Here is a 27,433-nt window from a genome sequence, read left to right as displayed (position 1 = left end):
TGACTTTTTGTTGCTATATAATGCATTTAGTTTTAAATATACTTTTACCACCATTACTTAATTCCATATTTAATAATTTGAGTTAATTAACAACAAGTAACATCTGCAAAGTCAATGGTTAGCTGGATTAATATCTCAAGGTTCCCTTTGTACTTCTACCTTAAGCTGCATTGTGCTCATGATTATGAAGCAAGAGTTGGAAAATAATTTGGAAATTCAGTCTACAGTATTATTTTAAATAGCCACTTGGGTGCTACTGTTTTGTTTTTTTTCCTGCCCATAAGATATATTTGTGCTGTTAAAAATGCATTTTACCTCAGTCCGTGTATGTGATCTGTAGGACTTAAAAGCCACTTCAAACTTTTTCACATCTTGTAACTCCTAATAAATGTTATGTTTTCTATCTAATTGATAATAGCATTTTGCAAATATTCCAGAGTATAAATACAATATTATTAAGTAATTTTTAAAAAAATCTTTCATTATCTCCCTTATTTACCAGTGTCTGCTGGTATTTTCTGCTTCCCCCCCCCCCCCCCCCCCCCGCCTTTATTTTTTTGAGACAGGATTTCATTCTGTTGCCCAGGCTGGAGTGCAGTGGTGCTCTCAGGGGTTCCTGCAGCCTCAGCCTCCAGGGCTCAGGTGATCCTCTCACGTCAGCCTTCTGGGTAGCTGGCACTACAGGCACATGCCACCACACCTGGATAATTGTTTATTTTTTGTAGAAATGGGGTTTCGCCATGTTACCCAAACTGGTCTTGCACTCCTGGGCTCAAGTGATCTGCCTACCTCAGCCTACCAGATTGCTGTGATTACAGGCGTCAGCCTCTGCACCTGGCCTGTTCTGTTCTTTGGAGTATTGTATATCCATATGCAGAAAAGATAAATTTAGACCTTTTACCTATTGTCTGACACAGAAATTAACAAAAGTAGATCATAGACCTAAATGTAAGAACTAAATGATAAAACTTCTAGAAGGAGGCATAGGAGAAAATCTCAGTTACCTTGGGTTGGACAGAGGTTTCTTAAATATGTCACCACAATCACAATCCATAAAAGAAGTTGCCAATTTGAACTCTAAAATTAGAGACTTTTGTGCTTCAAAAGATGTTATTAAGAAAATGAAAAGGCATGTTACAGACTGTGAAAAAATATTTGCAAATAGTATATCTGAGAAAAGACGTGAATTCAGGATATATAAGGAACTCTTTATTATTATTATTATTATTATTATTATTATTATTATTATTACTATTATTATTATTTTGAGACACAGGGTCTCACTGTGTCATCCAGGCTGGAGTACAATGGCACAATCTTGGCTCACTGCAGACTCAGCAGCCCAGTTTCAAGTAATCTTCCCACCTCAGCCTCTGGAGTAGCTTTTGTGGAGACAAGGTTTCGCCATGTTGCCCAGGCTGGTTTTGAACTCCTAGGCTCAAGCAATCCACTGCCTCAGCCTCTCGAAATGCTGGGATTACAGGCATGAGCCATAGTGCCTGGCCAGGAATTCTTAAAATTCAACAATGAGACCAAAAACTCAGATTAAACATGGACAAAAGAATAGATATTTCACCAAAGTAGCTCATAAAATTAGACTTGGCATGGTGGCTCACATCTATAATCCTAGCACTTTGGGAGTCCAAGGTAGGAAGATTGCTTGAGCTCAGGAATTCGAGACCAGCCTGAGCAACACAGTGAGACCTTATTTGTATGAAAAATTTAAAAATTAGCTGGGCATGGTGGCACGTACCTGTAGTCCCAGCTGCTGGGGTGGCTAAGGTGGGAGGATTGCTTGAGCTCAGGAGGTCAAAGCTGCAGTGAACTATGATCGTGCCACTGCACTCCAGCGTGGGCGTTGGAGCAAGACACTTTCTCAAACAAAAACAGACAAAAACCAAAGTAACTTATAATCACATGAAAAAATGCTCAGCACCATTAGTTATTTTATGTTTTTTTTTTTTAATTATTATTATGTTTTGAGACAAGGTCTGGCTCTGTTGCCCAAGCTGGAGTGCGGTGGTGCCATCTCGGCTCACTGCAACGTCTGTCTCCCAGGCTCAAGCTGTCTTCCTACCTCAGCCTCCTGAGTATCTGGGACTACAGGCTACCATGCCCAGGTAATTTTTGTATTGTTTGTAGAGACAGGGTTTCGCCATGTTGCCCAGGCTGGATTGAACTCCTTTGCTCTAGCAATCTGCCTGCCTTGGTCTCCCAAAGTGCTGGGATTATAGGCGTGAGCCCTTGTACTCAGCCTTCTTATTTTAGAAATGGTTATTAAAACCACAATGAGATACCACTGTATAGCCACTGAAACAAGTTTAATGAAAAAGAGACAATAATAGGTATTGGTGAGGATGTGGAGAACCTAAAACCTTCATTTCCGTATTGGGAATGTAAAATTGTAGAGCCACTTAGGGAAACAATTTGACAGTTCCTTAAAAAGTTAAACAAACTTACCATAGAACCTAGAAATTACATTCCTAAGTATTTGCCTGAGAGAAATGAAAGCACATGTTTGTACAAAGACTTATACATGAATGTTCATAGCTACTTTATTTGTAATATGCAAAAACTGAGAAAAACCCAGATGTCCATCAGTGGATGAATGGATAAACGAAGTGTTTTATATCCATATGATTGGATACTACTCTGCAATAAAAAAAGAACAAATATTGATACAACAAATGAATATATTTCAAGATAAATATGCTGAGTGAAAGGAGCCAAAAGTGTATGTAATGTGTGACTCCACTTAACATAAAACATGACAAAATACAAACCAATTCATAATGACAAAGAGCAGATCAGTTGTTGCAGGGGTATTGGAGTTGGTATAGGGGATGATGATTGACTGAAACAGGACATGCAAGCTCTTTTGGGGTTATTGGAAATGTTCTTAAACTGGATTGTGGTGATGATTACACTCCATAAATTTACTAAAATTAGCAAAATGTACACTTAAAGTGGGTGAATTTTTTTACACATTATGGGAAAATTCTTAATTACAGACATTATTTGTAAACTGTTGGCTTACATTTGTATTGACAGGTGATAGTAATGAAGAAGCCAATAAACAACAGGTTTGTAAAAAACACAGCAAGAGAAGAAATGGAGTATTACTTTTTTAAAAACCATTTTAGCCATTTTTAAGCATACAGTTCAGTAGTGTTAAGTATATTCACATTGGGACCAGGTGCAGTGGCTCATACTTATAATCCCAGCACTCTGGGGGACCGAGGTGGGAGGAGGATTGCTTTAGCCCAGGAGTTTGAGACCAGCCTAGGCAATGTACTAAGACACTATCTCTTAAAAGACTAAAAAAAAAAAAAGCTGGGTGTGGTGGTGTGCACCTGTAGTCCCAGCTACTCCAGGCTGAGTTAGGAGGATATCTGGAGCCCAGGAGACTGAGGGCAATGAGTGTGATTGTGCCCCTAAACTCTAGCCTAAGCCTGTCTCCAAAAAAAAAAAAAAGTGTATTTACATTTGTTGTGAAACAGATTTCCAGAACTTTTTCATCTTACAAAACTGGCACTCTGTAACCATTATACAACTTCTCTTTCTCCTCCCTCTGACCCTGGTTACCACCACTCTACTGTCTGTTTCTACAAATTTGACTACTTTAGATACTTCACATAACCAGAATCACAGTTTTTGTCTTTTTGTGACTGGCTTATTTCACTTAGCATAATGCCCTCAGGTTTTATTTTGTTTTGTTTATGGTCCAGGTGTCTTTGATTGTTTTTTTTTTTTTTGGCCACCTAGTATGCCATGAATTCACAGGTTATAGGTTCCAGCAGTTCAGGCTCCTGTCTGTTGGTTCTCACAAAGTGTGCTTTTCTGGGTGGAGAATGCTGGTGCTGCAGTTGTACCTAGGTACCTTTCTCTTTGGCTTCCTTCTTTTTCTGATCTTTTTCCTTCATGTGTTTTGGGAAGCCATCTCAGCTGTCGTGCTGTATATGCTCATTATGTACATTAATTCTTGGGCAAGAATTTTGTTTGTTACAGCAATGGCAACAGCATTCTGGGTGACATTGTAACTTCCAGTTTTGCCATGGTAAGATTTATGGGGCACTCCTTTTTGAACAGTAGCCATTTTCTTTTTCTTTCTTTCTTTTTTTTTTTTTTTGAGATGGGGTCTTGCTCTGTCACCCAGGCTGGAGTGCAGTGGTGCGATCTCGGCTCACTGAAACATCTGCCTCCCAGGTTCAAGTGGTTCTCCTGCCTCCTGAGTAGCTGGGATTACAGGCACATGCCACCATGCCCGGCTAAGTTTTGTACTTTTAGTAGAGATGGGGTTTCATCATGTTGGTCAGGCTGGTCTCAAACTACTGATCTCGTGATCTGTCCACCTCAGCCTCCCAAAGTGCGGGGATTACAGGCATGAGCCACCACAACCGGCCAACAGTAGCCATTTTCTTTTCTTTTTTTTCTGAAGATGAATTCTCACTCTGTCGCCCGGGCTGGAGTGCATTGGTGTGATCTCAGCTCAATTTCCGAGATTGGTGCAACATCCGCCTCCTGGGTTCCAGTGATTTTCCTCCTTCAGCCTCCCGAGTAGCTGGGATTACAGGCGAGCGCCAAATCCCAGCTAATTTTTGTATGAACAGTAGCCATTTTCTTGATGGCTACAGCATCGCTTTTCTTGTAGATTCCTATGTCTATGGCCAAAGAAACAACTCCATGTTTTCTAAAAACCCTAGAGAACATATTGCAGGTGCCTCTTCTCTTTTCCTTTGTGTTTGTCATCTTGGTGAATTATTGGAAGATGGTGGTTTCTGGCAAAAGGCCAGATTAAATGGTTGAATTTCAAAGTATGTAAATTATACCTCAAAAAAACTATTTTAAAAAGTAGACTTACCCTGACACTACTGTATCAAAGGGGTTGAATAGTTTCAAAATGGGCCCTAAAATATGCATATAATATTTAAGAGAAGTATCAAAAAATATTTTAACTGCATTATTGAGGTATGATTAGTATACTAAAAGCTTGAAGGTAGTTAGTGTATATAACTTGATGTGTTTGGAGAGAGGTATAACACCTGTAAAACCATCATTACAGTCAATGCCATGGACTTATATCCATTGCCTCCAAAAATTTCTTCCTGTCCCCTTTATTTCCTTTTTTGGTTGGAACACTTAACATGATATACTCTTTTAGCACATTTTTAAACATACTATACGTTATTGTTAATCATAGACCCTATGTTGTGCAGTAAACTTCCAGAATGTATTTCTTTTGCATAACTGAAAATTCGAGGAGGTATCAAAAATTAATGGGGTAAAAGAAAATATTTTTCAATAAATGTTTTGGTGATAGCTAGTTAGCTGTGGAGAGACAGAGCAGGATTCTATTTATATAATCTTACCTAATGTCGTAACAAAAATCAGTTCCAGATAACAGTAATATAAAGAATATTAAACAAAGACTTGGACCAAGTCTAATTTAATATGTATCCATCTTGTAAATAAGGATGCACTTTCCAAGCTTAGAATGATTTAGAAAAGAACAGACATTTAAAAATGATAAATTTTGGCTGGGTGCAGTAGGTCACGCCTATAATCCCAGCACTTTGGGAGCCTGAGTGGGATGGATCACTTGAGGTTAGAAGTTCAAGACAAGCCTGGGCAACATGGTGAAACCCCATTGGTACTAAAAAATTAGCCTGGTGTGGTGATGTATGCCTGTAGTCCCAGCTACTTGGGAGGCTGAGGCATGAGAATCACTTGAACCCAGGGGGCAGAGAAGGTTGCAGTAAGCTGAGGGCCACTGCACTCCAGCCTGGGCAACAGAGTGAAAGACTGTCTCAGTCAATCAATCAATCAATCAATCAATAACAAATTTCATAACATAAAACTAAAAAGCTACTGTGTGTTTTTTTAAAAGGATATATCACCTAAATGAAAACAACCTTGGAAAAAACATATAAAGCTGTAATAACTTTTTCTGTGATATTGAAGGGTTAATATATAATGATAAATATAAGATCTGTAATATACTACAGATATTACAGGATAAACGTCTGTGTAAGATCTTACAAATTCATGTGAAACCACTGAACATTTGTAATGAATACACCAAATCCATAGAAGAGAAAGTAAACATGCAAAGGAGTATAGATTAAAACAGTGATTACCATTTTCACTATGTGTGTTTTTTAGTCCTTGTGCGAAAAACTTTTTGACAGATAAGATTTTTATTTTTGCAATGAATTTCATAGTCTTCAAAGTCAGAATAAAGATTTCTGCCTAACAATTAGCTGACAGGAAGATACCTTTAAATGTTTTTTTTTTTTGTTTCCAGGAAGTATTGATGAAGATGTTGTGGTGATAGAAGCTTCCTCCACTCCCCAGGTTACAGCCAATGAAGAAATTAATGTTACCTCAACTGACAGTGAAGTGGAGATTGTAACAGTTGGAGAAAGCTATCGGTGAGATTTTAATTCTTAGTTAAATCTTTGAAATTTTAAATATAAATATTAAACCTATTTGTGCTGCAGATATTTGCATTGTTTTTATTTATTTTTTTGAGACCCAGTTTGAGTATGCATATATCAGATTAGTGGATTCTTTTTTTTTTCTTGTAAGAGACAGAATATTGCTATGTTACCCAGGCTGGACTTGAGCCCCTTGGCTCCAGTCATTCTCTTGTCTCATTCTCCATAGTACTGGGACTGTAGGCACATGCCACTAAGCCCGTCTAGATTTGTGGTTTTCAAAGCAGGCTGCGTTAAACTCACCTGGTGAGATAATAAAATAAAGCTATATTGTTGCCTAGACTCTTTCCCGGACTTGAACTAGAATTTTAGAGGTTAGTCTTTTTAAAAGCACCCCAAGTATACAATGAGAGTTAAGAGTTAATGCTCTGAATAAACAATAATTTTACTTAGTGTTTTATAAAATTGTATTTTATTTATTTATTTATTTATTTATTTTTTGAGACGGAGTCTCGCTCTGTTGCCCAGGCTGGAGTGCATTGGCCAGATCTCAGCTCACTGCAAGCTCCACCTCCCTGGTTTACGCCATTCTCCTGCCGCAGCCTCCTGAGTAGCTGGGACTACAGGCACCCGCCACCTCGCCCGGCAAATTTTTTGTATTTTTTAGTAGAGACGGGTTTCACCATGAGAGCCAGGATGGTCTCGATCTCCTGACCTCGTGATCCGCCCGACTTGGCCTCCCAAAGTGCTGTGTTTACAGGCTTGAGCTACCGTGCCCGGCCAAATTGTATTTTTTTAATGATATGGAGAATTGATCTCCTTTGAAATTTAGATGTGAATAGTATGTAAATATTTGGGATGGTATTAAAATTAAAAATGAAAAAATATTAAGGGGTATTGATGTTGAAATAGCCCTTTTGGTTAGAATCTACTTGTTTCAATATGTTACTCATTGATACTAGTGAAACTTGTGCTGTTACTGTGTTAGGGCACCCTAATTCAAAACATAGTTTGACTCTTTGTCCTTCACTTAGTAATTTTATCTATGCCCTGAACTAACACATCAATGAAACATCTTCATCTGTTTTTATAAATAACTGGAAAAGACGTTGCCTTATTGCAGAATCGCTTTGACTCTCCCTGTGAAATATCAACTCCTATCACTTTGACTCTCCCTGTGAAATTTCACCTCCTAACACAGCATTCATCTTATACTTTAGATGATTATAAGTATTGGTAATAATAGCAATAAAGAGTTGCTTTGTTACATTCGATACACCAAACTAATGAACTAACAGATGAATATTAATTTTTGTGTTGGAACGAATTTAGAAGTGCATTTGCTTGTTGCATGTTAATGTGTTACTGATTTTAAAAGTATGTATTCATATTTCTGACATCTGTTACAAACACTTAGAACATGCTTTTCCACTTGCCATTTTAGCATCAAAGTGCTACTTCTAAAGGCATGTAAGTGAGCATTCTATAACATATCCTTGTTTGTTTTAATTTTATATGATTTTCCCCAACTCTGAGTAAAACTGATAATCATTGTTATGTACCACACCTATCCTGTGACTGTGCATGGTGCTTGGTACAACATTGACTCAATTTTTATGAGCTGTAAGGACTACTGAAATTATGGACATATTTTTCATTGTAGGACTAGAGGTCTTGTTTTGGACATGGTTGATGTCAAGCAGATGCATTTACCTGAGTAATAGACAATGATCTTGAAAAAGACCCACAGTGTACATGACCCATTGTTATATTTCCTTATTGTTATCTGAGATATTAACTTTGTTATTGTTTAGCTGGCTTTTGGCCCTTTCGTTTATTTTACTTATTTATTTATTTTTTGGGGATGGAGTCTCCCTGTGTCACCCAGGCTGGAGGGCAGTGGCACCATCTTGGCTCACTGCAGCCTCTGTCTCCCAGGTTCAGGCAGTTCTCCTGCCTCAGCCTCGTTAGTAGCTGGGATTACAGGCATGAGCCACCACGCCTGGCTAATATTTTTTTGTATTTTTAGTAGAGACGGGGTTTCACCATATTGGCCAGGCTGGTCTTGAACTCCTGACCTTGTGATCTGCCCGCCTTGGCCTCCCAAAGTGCTGGGATTACAGGCGTGAGCCACCTATGCTCGGCCTGGCTCTTTCATGTAAGAGAGTATTTCTGTGTTTTAGAGTCTTTTGTGTCAGGATTTGACAGTTGTTACTAATCATAGTGGCCACTAATACCTCCTTGAGATTTCCTCATACATTCAGTTTTTTTGCAGTTGTTCCATCTAGTAAAATATGATGGCTTTCACAAAAGTACTGCAAAGTGGACCTATAACTTCCTTCAGCTATTAAGAGCTTCCCAGAGATAATAGACTACTCAGTCTCATCATAGACTTTTGGTTTTTCAAGAATTTTAAATGGTGATATCTGTCCTCAGACGAAACCATTTTATCCCAAGACATTTGTTTACTGTCATGGCTCAAGCTATACCACAACTGTTTCTGATATGTGCTATCCTGTTTTGACAGTGGCTGAGTAATTAACCTTTATACTCCTTCTTAAGAATTTTATTTTAGAATTTGAACTTTTTAAACTCTAGGTTCTATAATCGTTGAAGTTCAAGTTGGGCTGAAAATGTTGAGGCCATTTTCAACCCACTTTGACCTTTGGAGTTCTCTTCTGAATGGTTAAGCTCCCACCCCCGATGACCTTTTATATTACAGATATTTTCCGTAAATGCTGACAATAAGCTTATAAGCAGTTTTATATTAGTTTGATCAGGAGAAAGCCCTTATGTTTTATGGGCCTCACCTTTCTAAAAGAGTTATTTTTTTCTCCTGTAGACTTAGGACTGCATATTCTACATATTATCCCTGTGTATCCTCAGTCCAAATCTTTAATATTTGAGTCTTTAAAAGTATATACACCTGTAAGTAAATTTAGAACAGTGTAATGCCACACACATACTTAAATGAAGTTAGATGTTTAGGGTTTGCAATCACATGTTTTAAAAACATAAAGTAGCTCACGCAAATGATATTTCTTATGGCTACCAAACTAGTAAACTAATCACAATATCCTTACATCTACACATCAGGAAATCTCCCTGGTGCTTGTTTGTTATTATTATTATTTTGTTTTCTTTTATGGCAATACTAGAAGCTTAGCTTGGTTTAGGACTCCCAAAGCAATGTTTTGCAAATCTATCCTGAGCTAAACATACAAGACCTTGTGGATATTATTAAATGTGTAGGATGTTATTTTTATTCCTTTACGTATGGTGAATAATTTTAGCTATTAACAGAAAATGTAAACAGTTTATTATAACCTGGGTAAATACCCAAAGTAACCGGGGAAGAGAGAGTAGCATTCTTGAAACAGAATCCTGCATTTTACACTAATGATTGGTACAACATAGCATTTCTTATATTCTTAGGTCAATTGGTTGGTGATTAATTCAGCAAAGTTTACTGAGTGCCAGACATTGTGCTAGTCATGTTTTTTAATTCTGTTACAATTATTTCTTTGGAGAAATCTTGTATGAAAAATGTAACATTTAGTAAGAAAGGCTTATGGGTTTTTGTGGTGACTAATAATTCTTTATTTATATTTACTAACTTAATATTGATGTCATTTAAGGTCTCGTTCAACCCTTGGACACTCCAGATCTCACTGGAGCCAGGGTTCAAATTCTCATGCAAGTCGGCCACAGGAGCCACGGAACCGCAGTAGGATTTCTACTGTTATACAGCCCTTGAGGCAGAATGCAGCAGAAGTTGTGGACCTTACCGTTGATGAAGATGGTAAATTGAAGTAGTAACAGTAGAAAATTATAAAAGGAGTTTGATAAAAGGAAATCTCTTAAGATGCTAGAAACCCCTTCTGCTTACTGGTAATATATTATTAAACTACAGGGAAATTGTCAGATTTTTTAATCTCAAGTTTTTAATTGATATAATATTCTAGGCTTGTAAATTTACATAAAATTCTTTGTGGTTATTGTTTCAATATTTGCTAGCTATTTTCTCAGGAAGAAATATTTTTACAAGTGGTAGTTTGAGGTTAGCTCAAACTAGTTTAGTTTGATTTGTAATATGATTGTCTTTAACTTGCCATGAAAAAGTAGAAGCAGCACTTTTTAAATATCAACACAAAAGTAGTATAACTGAATTTTAAATGACTAATACTGGCTATTTGAAATGTCTAATTTTACTTTTAAAAGTTATGTTATCCTTCAGTATTATTGATACCTTTTTGTGCTGCTCATTTTTTGTATTGTATTTTGGCTTATGGCTGTACCCAAGTAACTGAGGAAACAAAACCAGAGTTGGAATACAGAGGTTAGGAAAAATGGTGGGATTTATGAATATATGAATGAATACATATGTGAATTTGCCCACATATTAAGAATCATCTCGAGGTATTATTAGTTATATTTTAGGAAATGGTCAATCATAATTTCCCAAAAGGAAAATGATAAGCCATATATGAGTTTGTTAGGTTTGGGAGTTAGCTATAAATTGGGCAAAGCATATATCAGGTAGATGGAAAGAGTTGGAGGCCATATGCAATCAGCTCTTCTATGGGCTGTTTGCAGTTTTGGTGGTCTTAACTTTCAGAGTATCAGTACTCAGTTGTTTATGAAGAGATAAACAACTGTTTGCCTTTCATTCAACAGTCTCTTCGTTTTTGTTTTGAAACACCATAAATTATCTGTAAGACAGTGGTTAATGTAATAGGGATTAATTAATGATGACAGTTAATTAAATATAGGGTGACTATTTTGGGAACTTTTTGTTTGTGTTCCAATGTGACACCTGCTAGCTGGTAAGTAGGAGAAGGTGATAGAGTAGCTTTTTCCACGTTACAGTAAGTTCAACCAGAGTTTACACTTTACTGGGTTAAAAGTATTCCAGTGATCAGTAGATGCTCCCTTTCCCCCACTAGTTTTTCTCAGTGAAAAGCTTCTCATTAAAAATAAACCCAAAACTAAGTACATCAGACCAGTGGTTCTCAAATAGGGGCAGTTTTCTCCCCCAAGTGGTATTTGGCAATGTCTGCAGACATTTTTGGTTTTCACAGTTAGGGGAGGATGCTACTGACATTTTATGAATAGAGACCATGGTTGTCACTCAACATTGTACGGTTCACAGTGCACATCTCCTCCCCAACGAACAAAAAACTGTCTAGCCCAAAATGTTAGTATTGCCAAGGTTGAGAAACGGTGGTTAAACACAGAGGTTCTTTTCCCCCTTTTTTGTGTACAAGCAATTTACATATACATTTGGACATACTAGCATTCAAAGTGTCCCATATAGACTCACAGTTACTATTTGTGCATAAGGAATTAGCTTACCATACTGTATTGTATAGAAAGTCAACCCTCTCATTCCATAGCACATTAAGAGACCCCCTTATTTTCAGATTTAATTGTTGTGACTATGCTTTGGATGGATTTATTCCCATTGTTCTCAATTTTAAGCAACCATTTTAAACTTAGTTCTTTGAAACTTACTTATAAATTGAAGTCTACGTGAAATTTCTTTTACTTTCTGATAGAAAATGTTAATTTTTATTAGAAAGCACTGATGAATATTAATATTTACAAAATTTTCTTTGGAAAACATATAAAAGGCATGGAAAGAAGATTAAAACAGATATTAGAAATCATAGCTAATGTTAAGTGAATGCTGTCTGTAAAGCATCATACAAAGTATGTGATCTCAGTTCATCCTAATGACAGTTCTATGAAGAAATTCTGATACTTTCCCAGTTCTACAGATGAGGAAATGGAGAATGGTTAAGTAACTTATTTATATTCATACTGTCAGTGGTGAAATCAGTATTGCTATCCAGGCAGTCTTACCCTAGAATCTATATTGTGCCAGACACATTATGGTTTGTAACACTTTTCTGACAGCTTGTGACCATGTGTATGTGCATAGCAAGGAACTTTTACTTTCCTTTTACTCTTCTTTGTTATAGATCAGACAACTTATTTAGAAGCTACCTGAAAAACTATTAAATAACCTAAATTATTGAAATATGCATATCAGTGTTGAATTTTTAAAAATTCAGTCATATTTTGGTAACATGTCAGTTTGATATTGCAGTTTAGCTTTATGAAAGCTTTCTTTACCATATGTTATTAGAGAGCTTGTATTTTTAAAGTTTTTTAATTTAATAATTATAAACACATTAGCTTAGATTAAAATATAACCCTTTATCTAATTTGTTTTGAAATGCTAAGTTGACATTTTGTATTTTGTAGAACCTACTGTAGTACCAACCACTTCTGCAAGAATGGAATCACAAGCTACTAGCGCTTCCATTAACAATTCAAATCCATCTACCTCTGAGCAGGCCTCTGATACTGCTTCAGCTGTCACCAGTAGCCAACCTTCCACAGTGTCAGAGACTTCAGCTACTCTTACAAGCAATAGTACCACTGGCACTTCTATAGGAGGTATGTTAAAAAAGTGGGGGAGGGGAGACTTTTTGTCATTACTTTTGTTAGCGAATGTATTGTTGTTTTTAAGTCTAAGATTTTAGCTATGTTAATAAGCGGGTATTCTTACATTATAATAAACTTCGTATGTTATCAAGGTAGTCTTTACTATAATTAGGCTGATTTCATATTTGAGTTTGTACGCTGTATGTGAGTATTATACCTCAAATAAGAGAGCTTGGGGAGAAGTAAATGGCTGACACCAAAAGCATGAGCAACAAAACCAAAAGTAGGTAAGTTGAACTTCATCACAATTTAAAACTTTCATGCATTAAAGGACAATATCAAGATAGTGAAAGACAGCCTACAGAATGGGGAAAAGAAAAATATTGCAAATCCTATATCTGATAAGCACTTTAGAATCCAGAATCTACAAAGCACTCTTAAAACAGCCCAACAGGCTGGGTGTGGTGGCTCATGCTTGTAATTCCAGTATTTGGGGGGTTGAGGCAGGAGGATCACTTGAAGCCAGGAGTTCGAGACCAGCCTGGCCAGCATGGTGAAACCCTATCTCTATTTACATTTAAAAAATAAAAAAGTAAAAACAAACAAAAAGCCCCAACCCAACAGAAAGACAACCCAATTTTAAGATGAGGCAGGATTTGAATAGATATTTCTGAAGAAGTTATACAAATGACCGAGAAGCACAAGCTGCTCAACATCACTAATCGTTAGGGAAATGCAAATGAAAACCCCAATGAAATACCACTTTACACCCAGTAGTGTGTCTATAATTACAACACAAACAAAAATACAAAATCACCAGTCTTGGCAAGGACGTAGAGAAATTGGAACCTTTGCGAATTGCTGGTAGGAATGCAAAATAGTGCAACTGCTGAGGGAAACACTTTGATGGTTCCTCAGAAAGTTAAATAGAGTTACCATTGGATGCACTAAGTCCACTCCTTCTGTCTTCCCAAAATAATTGAGAATGGGCATGGGAGTTTTTAAAATTTTCATGATGTCCATTTTCTGGGGTTTTTTGGTTATTGTTTGTTCTTTTGGTGTCATATCTAAGAAACCATTGCCTAATCCAAGGTTACAAATATTTATTCCAGAGTTTTCTTTACAGTTTTAGCTCTTATCTCAAGGTAGTTCTTATGTTTCAATTAGCAATGATATCTCTGACTCTCTCTCGTATCATTTGTTTAACTGAGACTTAAACTAGCTTTCTTTCATTTTTGGATAATGGTCCAGAGATAGGAACTTGCTAACTGCTGACCAATAGGGACACTGTAGACCCTGTAGCTTGTGGATTGACTAAATCACCATTAATAATGAAACCATCTTATATTTTCTATCACTTTTTGCTTTTAATAGTGTCTCATTTAATTCTTTTAATATTCATGTAATTTACATCTAGCAGATTGGAAAACTACGTGTGGCTGGATCAGGAAGTACTCTCTCCTCTGCAAAACTAAGGGCAGAACTAAGAAACATTCTCAAAGAGATTTCCCAGGAGTGTCTTTTTTGTTTTTTTGGCCCAGGCTAGTCTTGAAGTTCCAGGCTCAGGTGATTCTCCTCCCTCAGCCTCCCAAGTAGCTAGGACTACAGGTGTGAACCACCGTGCCTAGTAAGGGTGTCTTTTAAGTACGTTCTCTGAAAAAATGTAGGCAGAAATGAAATGGGCTTTTATTTCATTTGTTGAGTACATACTCTTAACTTAGCTTGTTACTTGGATATCTTATATGTTATATGTTATTGTATATATTTTAATTTTTTTTATTTTTTTATTTTTATTTTTTATTATTATACTTTAAGTTCTAGGGTACATGTGCATAACGTGCAGGTTTGTTACATACATGGTTTTAACTCTTAGAAAAAAAAATCCTTGACATGTTGAAAGTCACACCTGTAATCCCAGATCTTTGGGAGGCCAGGGCAGGCAGATCACTTGCGCCCAGGAGTTTGAGACCAGCCTACACAACATGGTGAAACCTTGTCTCCTTTGAACAAAAGAAAACAAAAGCAAACAAACAAACAAAAAAGAAAATTGCAGAAATTAACGAGGCGTGGTGACACACACCTGTAGTCCCAGCTACTCAGAGACTGAGTCAGGAGTGTATCATGTGATCCTGAGAAGTCGAGGCCGCAGTGATCCTCGATGGCACCACTGCACTCCAGCCCAGGTGACAGAGCGAGACCCTGTTTCAAAAAGTAAAAAAACTATTGATGTTGGCATTTCTCTTACCATTTCAGACATGAAGAAACCTGAGAAGTTACGTACCTTGACAAAACTGTAATAATCTTTGAGGCAGGGATTTGACTTCTCATTGACGCCTGTCTCCTGTTACAGGGTTATGTAGCATTATTCTTTTTTTTTTTTTTTCTGTGAGACAGGGTCTGACTCTGTTGCCCAGGCCCGTGTGCAGTGGTACAATCTTGGCTCACTGCAGTCTCCACCTCCTAGGCTCAAGTGATCCTCCCAACTAGCTGGGGGACCACAGGCATGTATTTTTGTAGAGATGGGGTTTTGCCATGTTGCCATGTTGCCCACACTGGCCTCAGTCTCCTGGGCTCAAGCGATCCACCTGCCTCAGCCTCCAGAAGTGCTGGGATTACAGGTGTGAGCTACCACACTTGGCCTATCTGTAGCATTATTCTTACCTACATTTTATGTGATACAGTCCCAACTTTATTTCAGAATAGTCTGAAACCTTTTATATGTAAATCCTCGTTCATTTACAAATCAGATTTAATTTCTGAGCATGTTGGCTATAGTCCTAAATGGGCCTCTCTTAAGGTCCATTTCCTTCCAGGACGCTATGGAACATGAGTTCAACTATTTTCTCCACCACCTGTCCTTATCTTGTACCTCTTTGAATATTTCTAACCCTCACATTCAAGCCATCTAGCTTCACGCTTATCCAAGTTCCTCCATAAATTTATGGTTTCTAATCCTGGGCTTTCTCTAGGAAATCTTGATCAGATATCTTGATCAGTTGCCTTTCCTTCCACTAAGTGCCTATTTCAAAACACTCTCCTTTTCCTCAAGGTTTTCATTACCCAGGGGAAATTTTTAAAAATGAATAAATGAAAGTTCTTAAGCATGAACTCCTGCAACTTCCCAACGCCTCCATATAAACTTTTGTGGCTCTCTACCTGACCTCCTCTACTAGTTCCCAGTCTCCTAATTCCTTCCTGTCCCTTCCAGTTCCTTTATCTGTGCTCTACCTCTTATCCTTTCCTTTGTCCTTAACCTTGCTTTAACAGTTATCTTCCCTGTGTCTTCAGCATCTTCTCTGGTGTCATTTCCTTAGTACATGCACATGTACACTTGTGTTATGTCTATGTACATTTAAGTGTATTTTTGTCACACTAAACTCTTTCCTCTAATGGGCTTCTGACTCCTTTCATAATGAATAAACATGATCTTTTTAAAATCTGACAATAGTCTCTTTTTCATAATTTGTTTTCTTCCTGGGACTGTGTTCTCATCCTTCTCACTAGCCCATTTCATTACTGTAAGTGTTGTCACCTATCACTAGTATGCTGATGACTCTCTCCTGTGTTTTTTGACCACTGTATTTGTTTTAAACATCTTTTTTTTTTTTTTTTTTTTTCGAGACAGGGTCTTGCTTTGTCACGTAGGCTGGAGTGCAGGCTCACTGCAGCCTGCACTTTCCAGGCTCAAGTGATCCTCCTGCATCAGCCCCACAAGTAGACTACACTTCACCACACCTGGTCAATTTATGTATTTTTTGTAGAGATGGAGTTTTGCCACGTTGCCCAGGCTGGTCTTGAACTCCTGGACTCAAGCAATTCACTTGCCTCAGCTTTCCAAAGTGCTGAGATTACAAGTGTGAGCCACCATGCCCGGCCATTTTAGACTTTCATATCCAGTTGCTTCTTGGACATCTGTCCTGGACCATTCTGCAGTCAGTTCAAACTCAGTGTGCCACAAACAGCTCATTATCTGCCTAACCTCTCCATGTGATCCTTGTGTTATGCATACATGATATCCTATATATTCATTTGTTTAACACATATTTATTGATTGCACACTATATGTCAAGCACTGTTCTAGGTAGTGGGAACAAAACAGATAAATTTTTGTTCTAACAGAGCTTACACTCTAGTGGATAACAATAGCTAACATTTGTTGAGCCTATAATGTTGGCTGGCAGATTTACCTATAGTAACTCTGAGTTTTGCAGTAACCAGTGAGGCAGATTTTATTACTCTTCTCATTCTACAGGTGAAATAACATATCCAAGATTATGTGATAGTGGAGCAAGAATTCAAACCTAGGCAATCTGGCGTGGCATCTCTCCTTTTCGCCTTTATGCCAAGATTTCTCAACCTTGGCACTATTATTGACTTTGGGCCAGATAGTTCTTACAGTGGGAGGTGGGGAAGGACTGTGCATTACAGGATATTTAGCAGCATCCTTGGTTTCTAGCCTCTAAATTCCAGTAACATCACCTCCCCTCCTATTGTGACAACCAAAAATGTCTCCAGGCATTGCCAGATATTGGGGGCAGCATTGCTTTATGCTATGCTAGAACCCAGTGTTTCTGTTCTAATACTGGTTGGTTTGTGTCCTAAATTGTCTCCATGCTTGATGATGAGCTCCTTAAGGGCCAAAGAGCAAGTGCTTCTCTTCTTGGCACTTAGCTACATGATTGCATGCTGCTTTTCCCTTGTTAATTTAACTTAAATATAGAAAGCGCTTATTGAGCCACCTACATTGTGCAAGCATGTTTCTGGTTGCTAAAGATAAAAACAGCAAAGGCAGACCTTACTGTAAGTTATGTTAAAGGCCGGGACTTTTCATTTTCATCTTTTTATTATCCAGTGCCTTTTGTAGATCTTTTTGTTTGTTTGTTTGCTTGTTTGTTTGTTTTTTGAGACGGAGTCTCACTGTGTCACACAGGCTGGAGGGCAGTGGCGCCATCTCGGCTCACTGCAAACTCCGCCTCCCGGGTTCACACCATTCTCCTGCCTCAGCCTCCCGAGTAGCTGGGATTACAGGCGCCCGCCACCATGCCCGACTAATTTTTTGTATTTTTAGTAGAGATGGGGTTTCACTGTGTTAGCCAGGATGGTCTCAATCTCCTGACCTCGTGATCTGCCCGCCTCCGCCTCACAAAGTGCTGGGATTACAGACATGAGCCACCAAGTCTGTAATCCGTGGTAAAAGTTTGTAGATCTTTTACCACGACTTTATTGTGTGTAAGACTGTTGAATGAATGATTAAAGTCATGCCTGCATCTCGGTAATCCTGCTAGAGTTACTGAAGGCACTCCTAGGAGGCACTTTAACTAAATTATTGTCACTGGGCTGTGGAGTTAATTTCCCTGATGCAGGTTCATGATTGTCTCATTTTTAGTGGGCCCTCTATGGGTTAATTATAATAGAAAAGGAAGTGTTTTATTTACTGAATCATATATCTTTGTGTTTTACCTCTAATTTTTGACAATTTTATTTGGGTAGTAACTCTTGAATGAGAGGCTAATTGGTTGTCTTTACTTTCGGATGCAAGCCTATTTGAGAAACAAAGAGGTTCTGGACTATAGGAAAATAGACTTATTTAATTGGAAGCCTAATCTGTTGCCTAGGAAGTAGAGCTAAAAGGTCAGTCTTTTTTTTTGAAGCCATACTGTTAATGATTTTACACCTTAAGTATGTGTTCAGCCTTAAATACATTATAGTCATTGTGCTTCCTCTTCTCTCAATCTGATTTTTATATTCAAAATGCTCGAAGGTAAAAGATGACAAGCTATTTCTGAACAGATATGTGTCATATCCATCAGTTTAGTGATGGTTACAAACTCATACCCTGACTTTTTGAGTCACATGTAATCCTCAGGTAACTTGGTTTGTAAAATTACAGTGTCAGAGTTGGAAGGAACCATGAAGGTAATTTAATGTATCCCAGTGAGTGAACTTAGTGTCTCAAAGGTTTTCAACCTTTTTTTCCTGATGTAATACACAATAAATGATACTGACTTGTATAAAACTTTTACATAGGGACTAAGATAAAACCCTGAAAATGCTGTAGCAAGTAAAGCTACTGTAATAATGAATAATTGCTATACATATTATAATTTATAGGAAACAGTTACTTAATGTTGGTTTCAGCATAGCCCTAAGACACTGTTGATCACGGTCAGTTCCTGATATGCTAGTTTTAACACTGTCCAGGTTATTCAACACGTTTGGAATACAAGTGAATGAAGGTAACATAATTATAGAACTGACTTTGGAACTGCTATTATTTGTTTTAAAAAGTAGATAATTTGTTGTCTTTGTTATTATTACAAATTACAATATTTAACATAATTCTCGGGGCAGTTAGAGGTTAGTGACAGTTTGTATTTTTCTTCCATCCAAGTTCACAGACCCGTGAATTCGAGTTCCCGGGTTAAGAACCTTTACAAAAGGGTTGGGAGATTAGCCCCCATAGGCCAGACTAGGAACTTGGAAAAATCAAATATACAGAAATTTAGATTAGAGCTACTGTGTAACAGAGGTTAGAGCACAGACCTTGAAGAGATGAGAATCAGGAAAGGCAGGATAGGACATGTAAGAGAGGCAGAGCCAGGAGAATTTTAGGGAAATTTGCTGGAATCTTACCAAGCAGAGCCTGAAGCACCCCCCTACCCGGGTTCCTTTATGTGAGCCCATAATTCCCTTTATTGTTTAAGCTGTTTTGGTTAGATTTTTATTTTATTTGTAAATAAGCAGAAGTTTCCTAATTGATGTACTGGCCCAGAAGAGATGAGCTGGGTACTTTGGGCCACATAGGAGCAAGGTATCCCTACTCTTGGGTACTCCAAAATCAAGGCTAGGACAGTAATGTTCCAGAATTCTAAGGATTCTGAGGAGGTACCTCAGAATCAAAGTGGGAGTTTAAGGGTGGCAGCAGGGCAAGACTTTGGCTTTAGACTCTTCACTCTTGTAATTTAATCAGAGGCTTCAGTTTTTTAAAATCTCTTTTATATAGTTTCCATATAATATTTAGTTTGAGGAAAAGTTTCTGGGTTTTAAATGAGTTTGAAACTGGCACAGACTTTCAGGGGATACTTTTGCAGTTCTTCTGTCATAGAAGAACATATCTTCAAAATAGCTGGGCATGTGGCAGAGAGCATAATCAGGACTCGTGTTTTATATCAAGACGTGTATCTTCTAACAACATGCAAGGCAATTTTATTACCACATTTTATAGATGAAAAGGAGATTAAATAACTTTTCTAAGGTCACATTGCTAAAAGAAAGGTCCCAGATGAGAACCCAGATTGATTTGACTCTATGCTTCTTTCCCCCACGATGTGACACTAAGTCACTAGATTATTATAAAGCACATTTTATTTTCCAAGTATTAGAGTCTGATCATTTCTTTTATTCTATTGTATAGCGTCCAAAGGAAGGAAAAAGGATTCTGGTCCAGACATGGTGGCTTATGCCTGTAATCCAAGCACTTTGGGATGCCAAGGTGGGCGGATCACCTGAACTCAGGAAGGAGCTCGAGACCAGCCTGGGCAATGTGGCAAAATCTCATCTCTACAAAAAAATACAAAAATTAGCTGGGCATGGTGCTGTGTGCCTATGGCCCCAGCTACTTAGGAGGCTGAGGCAGGAGAATCTGTTGAGCCTGGGAGGCGGAGGCTGCAGTGAGCCAAGATCGAGCCACTGTACTCCAGCCTGGCTGACAGAGTGAGACCCAGTCTTTTAAAAAACAAAAAAAAAAGGTTGGCGGATAGTGAGACTCAGCCAGGTACACTCTGACTTGGGTGGCTGTGTCTTAAGAAGGTGAGATTTTAAGAAGTACATAGCTGGCTGCATTATGTAGGAATGATTTATGATGTTAGGGGTTCATGGAGCTCGGGGAAGAGCATTTGCTTTGTAGCATATAGTGGAAGGACTCGTGGTATTTTTAAACTTTTAAAATGCAATTTTACTTGTAAGGAATCATTTGTTATGCCCTAGGAAAACATGATCTATTGCCATACTTACACATCACAGTAAATATGAGCCTCCTGAAGAATTTAGAGTTTCAGGAAAATCCCAATGAAGACCACTGCCTAAAATCATATGATGTATATGTTAAGAATGTGGCACTATTGGCTGGGCATGGTGGCTCATGCCTGTAATCCTAGCACTTTGGGAGGCCAAGGCGAGTGGATCACCTGAGGTTGGGAGTTCAAGACCAGCCTGACCAACATGGAGAAGCCCCATCTGTACTAAAAATACAAAATTAGCCAGGCCTGGAGGCGTATGCCTGTAATCCCAGCTACTCAGGAGGCTGAGGGAGGAGAATCGCTTGAACCCAGGCGGAGGTTTCGCTGAGCCGGGATGGCGCCATTGCACTCCAACCTGGGCAACAAGAGCCAGACTCCATCTCAAAAAACAAAAAACAAACAAAAAAAAGGAATGTGGCACTATCAGATTATTTACGGAGATTTGAATTTACTAAACATTTCTTTAAACATTTATTAATTATTTATACCCCATACTTTTTTTTTACACAGTGATGTTTCATGATTTGATTATTCTGTGCATTTTTTTCTGTTTCAAGATGACTCAAGGAGAACTACATCTAGTGCTGTAACGGAAACTGGCCCTCCTGCAATGCCAAGGTTACCTTCCTGCTGTCCCCAGCACTCACCATGTGGAGGGTCGTCACAGAACCACCATGCATTAGGACATCCTCATACAAGTTGCTTTCAGCAGCATGGTCACCATTTTCAACATCATCACCACCACCACCATACTCCCCACCCAGCTGTCCCAGTTTCTCCCTCCTTTAGTGATCCTGCTTGCCCTGTGGAAAGACCTCCACAAGTACAAGCACCTTGTGGAGCAAATAGTAGTTCTGGTACCAGCTATCATGAACAGGTATGTGGAATTTGAGTCAGTCTTTCTTTCCTGCCTCCCTTGTCTCTCTCTCTTGCTCCCATTTCTCTTTCTCTCTCCTTCTCCCTTTTCTCTCTCTCCCTCTTCCCTCATTCCTGTCTCTCTTCCCTCCCTGTATTTCTCTCCCTGCTTTCTTCCCTCCATCCCTCCTTTCCTCTCTTTTTTTTTTAATTCCTTCCCAGTCTTCCTTTCTTTCCTTTCTCTCTTCCCCTCCTTCCTTCCCTCTCTTCCCCTCCTTCCTTCCCTGTCTTCCCTTTCCTTTTCCCCTTCATTCCCTCCTTTCTTTTCTTCTTTCCCTTCCCCTTCTTCCTGTTTTAGATGACTGGAAAACCCAGCCTGAGGTAGTAACTACTTGAGTTAAAACCAACCCACCTTTCTTTTTTAGTTGTGGTGGCTTCAGGAGGAGAAAAAACCCCTAGGGATAGATTTTATACACTGAATTAGTCACATTCTTACATTCAAAAATGGCCGAATTTTGTGGTCTGTGATTTCTTTTTAATTAAGTCTCTGGGATTTTCAGATGGACTAAATTATTACAACTTATTGAATGGACCAGGGATGTGGGTAATCAAAACTGATCCTTAATCTAAAAATCGCTATTTTTTTTTTTTTATTCTGGAATGGTTTTTGATGTTTTTAGTTAAATACAGTTGAATCCGATCTTTGGGATCTTATTTTAAACAAATTGTTGAAACTCTAGTGTTAGTCTAATTCATGAAAAATTGGAAAATTCTCCCAGTTTTTCCCCTTTTGCCTCCTACTCTAGAGTTCACTATAACCTTCGCTCATCTAGAAATAAACAGCCTTCTCACATGCAGACCTGTAGCATGTTTTCTCAGGAGCAGATGAGGTTTTCGGTTTATGGAGAAACAAAATGCCAGCAAAAAATTATAATTAAATTAGTTGGTATTATTAGTGAGTTCGCAAAATGTCAAATAATACTAAGTTAGTATTGGCGATCACATGGAGTAAAAGAAGTCAAATGTTCCATGCTCCTTTAACTTTTGTTATGTCACTTCCATGTACGATTGTAATACAAGTCTGGGTGTTGCAACTTGGGAGGCTGAGGCAGGAGAATCGCTTGAACCCAGGAGATGCAGGTTGCAGTGAGCCAAGATCACACCATTGCACTCTCAAAAAAAAAAAAACAAAAACAAATAAATAACAAAACAAAACAAAAAATGTAATTTCAGAGAAAAGTTGTAATTTTGACATATAATATTCCAGGAAAAAAGTGCTGCAAAAAAAGTCAAAGAGGCTGGCATAGTGGCTCACACCTGTAATCCCAGCACTTTGGGAGGCCAAGGCAAGTGGATCACCTGAGGTCAGGAGTTCAAGACCAGCCTGGCCAACATGGTGAAACCCTGTTTCTACTAAAAATACAAAAATTAGCTGGGTGTGGTGGCGTGTACCTGTAGTCTTAGCTACTTGGGAGGCTGAGGCAGGAGAATCGCTTTAACCTTAGAGGTAGAGGTTGCAGTGAGCCAAGATCGCGCCACTGCACTACAGCCTGGGCAATGGAGCAAGACTGCGAAGTTGTTGTTTTTTGTTTTGTTTTTGTTTTTTTTTGAGACAGAATCTCACTCTTCTTGCCTAGGATTACAGGCATTAAGCCACTGTGCCCAGCCAAGCTACTGCTTTTCTATGTCACCTGACCTTTCCTAAAGTACTTGCCTCATCTTAAAATTTTGATGGTATGTCTTCTGGGTCTGACGGATTAAAAATAATAAGGGCTGGGCGTGGTGGCTCATGCCTGTAATCCCAGCAGTCTGGGAGGCCAAAGTGGGTGGATCACGAGATCAGGAGTTCGAGAGCAGTCTGACCAACATGGTGAAACCCCATGTCTACTAAAAATACAAAAATTAGCCGGGCGTGGTGGCACATGCCTGTAATCCCAGGTATTCGGGAGGCTGAGGCAGGAGAATCGCTTGAGCCTGGGAGGTGGAGGTTGCAGTGAGCTGAGATCACACCATTGTACTCCAGCCTGGGCGACAGAACAAGGCTCTGTCTCAAAAATAAAAAAATAAAAAAATAAGGATAGGTAGTCTCTTTAAAAATATAGCTGCTGTTATCAAGAGGAAGTTTGATTGAGTAGAAAATATAATTAAAGAGATTTTAGATGTTATTTCGGTTTTGGTAACATTTCTGGGTATTAACGGATGGTCCAGATCTGTCCTATCTCTTGGGAATGAGGGAGCATCAAGAAAAATTTTCCAGTGGATTAAATGAAAGGATCTGCTTGAAAGTATAACTTTCTTTTGCTATAAATTTGGTTACATGATGCTTCATAAGTATTGTAGGAAAATGGTGAAGTGGTGGGTCTACCAGATTTTCCTACATTAAAGAGCTGCCAAAAGTCTCATTTGCAGAATATTTTGTTATTAATAAAATAATACAGCTAGTTTGAGACATCAATTATGTATACAATGTTTTATTTCAGCTTGAGTTAATTATAGGTAGGATATCTTTTACAGTTCTGTTCATTGTAAAATAAATATAACCCATTTACCCATCTTTAAGTATTAGTAGAAGTATTTGGACTGCAAACAAAACTTGAGAAGAATCAGCAGGATCCCAGGCATTCGGTGGTGATAATGGGTTTGAAGGTAAAGAGAGTGAGATTTTTGAAGACGACAGTTTGAGACTCATATCAATGTGTGTAGGACTTTAAAATTAATCACATGCTCATGAAATAACCTCATATAGTCTTCACTTTAGACTATTTGGGCACAGCAGAAAGTAGAGGAGCAGAAGAAGCAAACAAAACCTGAGATTTGTGATTTTGTAGATATCTTATGATTGAGTGCCAGATTGTGCATAGTCAAAGAAAAATTAGACCTGCAGACCGAGAAGATGCAGTAGTCATGTAGATAGTCCTCACTGCTTGCTTTGATATGACTTCATCCCTACCCACCCCTGCCACACACCCCTCCACCCCCCAACCCCACCCCATCTCCTGCTTTTTGTTTTGTTTTATTTTTTGTTTTTAAGAGAGGGTCTTGCCTTGTGTCTCAGGCTGTCCTAAAATTCCTGGGCTCAAGTAATCCTCCTGCCCCAGACTTCCAATTAGCTGGGACTACAGGCATGTGCTACCGTGCCTAGTAGTTTATTAGTGTGATGCATCATTTATAATCTACGTAAGCCAATTATTATGTCCCATCACTATACTTATCTTGCTTACCCTTGATTGTCTTTCGAGAATAAGAGTTGAATGAACTGTTGGAATTGTGAAGAAGAGGGTTCTCATTACTGTTTTTTTTTCCCTTTATTCTTTAATGTTAACCCTCAGTTTCTTCTAGGAATTACTTTACTCTGGGAATGTTCTTAATCACTGACTGGAGATGAAGATAAGATGAAATTTGGTTACCTTCATAAGATGTTGATATTCTAGTCCACATCTAATTTTAATTTTAGTCTAAATAGTAGGGAAAGGATTGGAACCATAAACCTAAATTCACTCTTTTTTTTTTTTTTTTTTTTTTTGAGACGGAGTCTCGCTCTGTCTCCCAGGCTGGAGTGCAGTGGCCGGATCTCAGCTCACTGCAAGCTCCGCCTCCCGGGTTTACGCCATTCTCCTGCCTCAGCCTCCCGAGTAGCTGGGACTACAGGCGCCCGCCACCTTGCCCAGCTAGCTTTTTTTTTGTATTTTTTTTTGGTAGAGACGGGGTTTCACGGTGTTAGCCAGGATGGTCTCGATCTCCTGACCTCGTGATCCACCCGTCTCGGCCTCCCAAAGTGCTGGGATTACAGGTTTGAGCCACCGCGCCCGGCCCTAAATTCACTCTTAAAACATTATTCTTAAACCTTATTTACCTGAATTGAAGACATACATTGTATTTGCCAATTCAACAGAAGGAGAACAGATATATACTTGATTGTAGATAAATAATACAAAAGAAAGGAGCTCCTCCTTTTCTCTTTCCCAGCTTCTGTATCATCACTCCCCTTTCCTTTCAGCACCCAGAGTTCCTTTTGTTTCTATTATTCCCCCTGAGTCTAGAGCTCACTGAAACTAAAAAGACTACTGTGATTCCTCTGAGGACAGCTGGGTGACTTGGGCCTTTGACAAATGCATTACCCTAGGTTTTATCATCTCGAGCCCCTCAGCTTCCAGTATCGAACAGTTCCTGTGTATAATTCCATATATAACATCAGGCCTTTATGATCTTTAATCACATTTTGAAAAGTATGGTTCCAGTGAACCTAAGCAGTAGGTTTGTATTTAAGAATATGAAGAAGTGGCCGGGTGCAGTGGCTCACGCCTATAATCCCAGCACTTTGGGAGGCTGAGGCGGGCGGATCACAGGATCAGGAGGTCGAGACCATCCTGGCTAACACGGTGAAACCCCGTCTGTACTAAAAATACAAAAAAATTAGCTGGGCGTGGTGGCGGGCGCTGGGAGGCTGAGGCAGGAGAATGGCGTGAACCCGGGAGGCAGAGCTTGCAGTGAGCCAAGATCGTGCCACCGCACTCCAGCCTGGGTGACAGAGCAAGACTCCATCTCAAAAAAAAAAAAAAAAAAAAACCCAAAGAAGTGATTCTTGGCTTTGTTCTAGATTAGAAGTAAAAGTGTTTTACTTAGGATTTTTCCAAATGCTTTTGGAAGGCAGTGCGCAGTGGTTTACGCCTGTAAGCCTAGCACCTTGGGAGGCTGAGATGAGTGGATCACTTGACCACAGGAGTTCAAGAACACCCTGTGCAACATGGTGAAACCCCGTCTCTAACAATACGAAACAAAAAACCAAAAATTAGCTGGGCGTGGAGTCTTGTGCCTTTAGTCCTAGCTTCTTGTGGGTGGCTGAGGCAGGAGAATCGCTTGAGCCTAGGAGATGGAGATTGCAGTGAGCCAAGATTGCGCCATTGCCCTCCAGCCTGGGTAACAGAGATCCTGTCTCAAAAAAAAAAATAATAATAATAATAATAAACTTTTGGAGGAAAATATTACTTAATGAGTGGAAATGGAATCTACCCTCTGGTGTAATTCCTAACTTAGTTAATGGGCTTTCCATAAAATCATATGCCTAATACAAACATACCTTGGAGATACTGCAGGTTTGGTTCCAGACAACCACAATAAATACAATAAAGTGAATGTTGCAGTAAAGCAAGTCACATGTATTTTTTGGTTTCCCAGTACATGTAAAATTTAATGTTTACACTGTACTAAGTCCACCGCACAGTGGCATTATGTTTAACAAATGTACATGCTTCAATTTAAAAATACTTCAGTTTAAAAATACCTTATTGTACATGTTTCAGTTTAAAAACAATTCAATTTAAAAATACTTTATTGCTAATACATTTTTTAAAAATGCCAGCAATCCTCTGAGACTTCAGCAAATTGTAAACTTGTTGCTGATGGAGGGTCTTGCCTTAATGTTGATGGCTATCACTGATGAGAGTGGTGGCGCCTAAAGATTGGGGTGGCTGTGACAGTTTCTTGAAGTAAGATAACAGGGTAACAGTGAAGTTTGCTGCATTGATTGACTCTTCCTTTCATGAAAGATTTCTCTGTAGCACATGATGCTGTTTAATGGCATTTTACCTGTAGAACTTCTTTCAGAATTGGAATCAATCCTTTTAAACTCTGCAGCTGCTTTAAGTTTATGTAATGTACTAATGTAATATG

General features: G+C 38.7%; 1 protein-coding gene across 10 annotated transcripts in view; it reads left to right on the top strand.

Moving 5' to 3' along the window:
- Nucleotides 1-27,433, top strand: part of RNF111 (ring finger protein 111) — a 113,205-nt gene that overhangs the window by 59,681 nt on the left and 26,091 nt on the right. For all 10 annotated transcript variants that reach the window (XM_023228609.2, XM_023228614.1, XM_023228613.2 and 7 more), the window contains exons 3-6: nt 6,305-6,431; nt 10,076-10,239; nt 12,708-12,902; nt 21,466-21,785. In XM_023228609.2, the coding sequence (XP_023084377.1) occupies nt 6,305-6,431; nt 10,076-10,239; nt 12,708-12,902; nt 21,466-21,785 (806 nt within the window). The remainder of the gene's footprint in view (nt 1-6,304; nt 6,432-10,075; nt 10,240-12,707; nt 12,903-21,465; nt 21,786-27,433) is intronic.

The sequence above is a fragment of the Piliocolobus tephrosceles genome, chromosome 6, assembly GCF_002776525.5.
Source record: "Piliocolobus tephrosceles isolate RC106 chromosome 6, ASM277652v3, whole genome shotgun sequence".
NCBI classification, from domain to species: domain Eukaryota; kingdom Metazoa; phylum Chordata; class Mammalia; order Primates; family Cercopithecidae; genus Piliocolobus; species Piliocolobus tephrosceles.
This window is presented reverse-complemented; position numbering and strand designations above follow the sequence as displayed.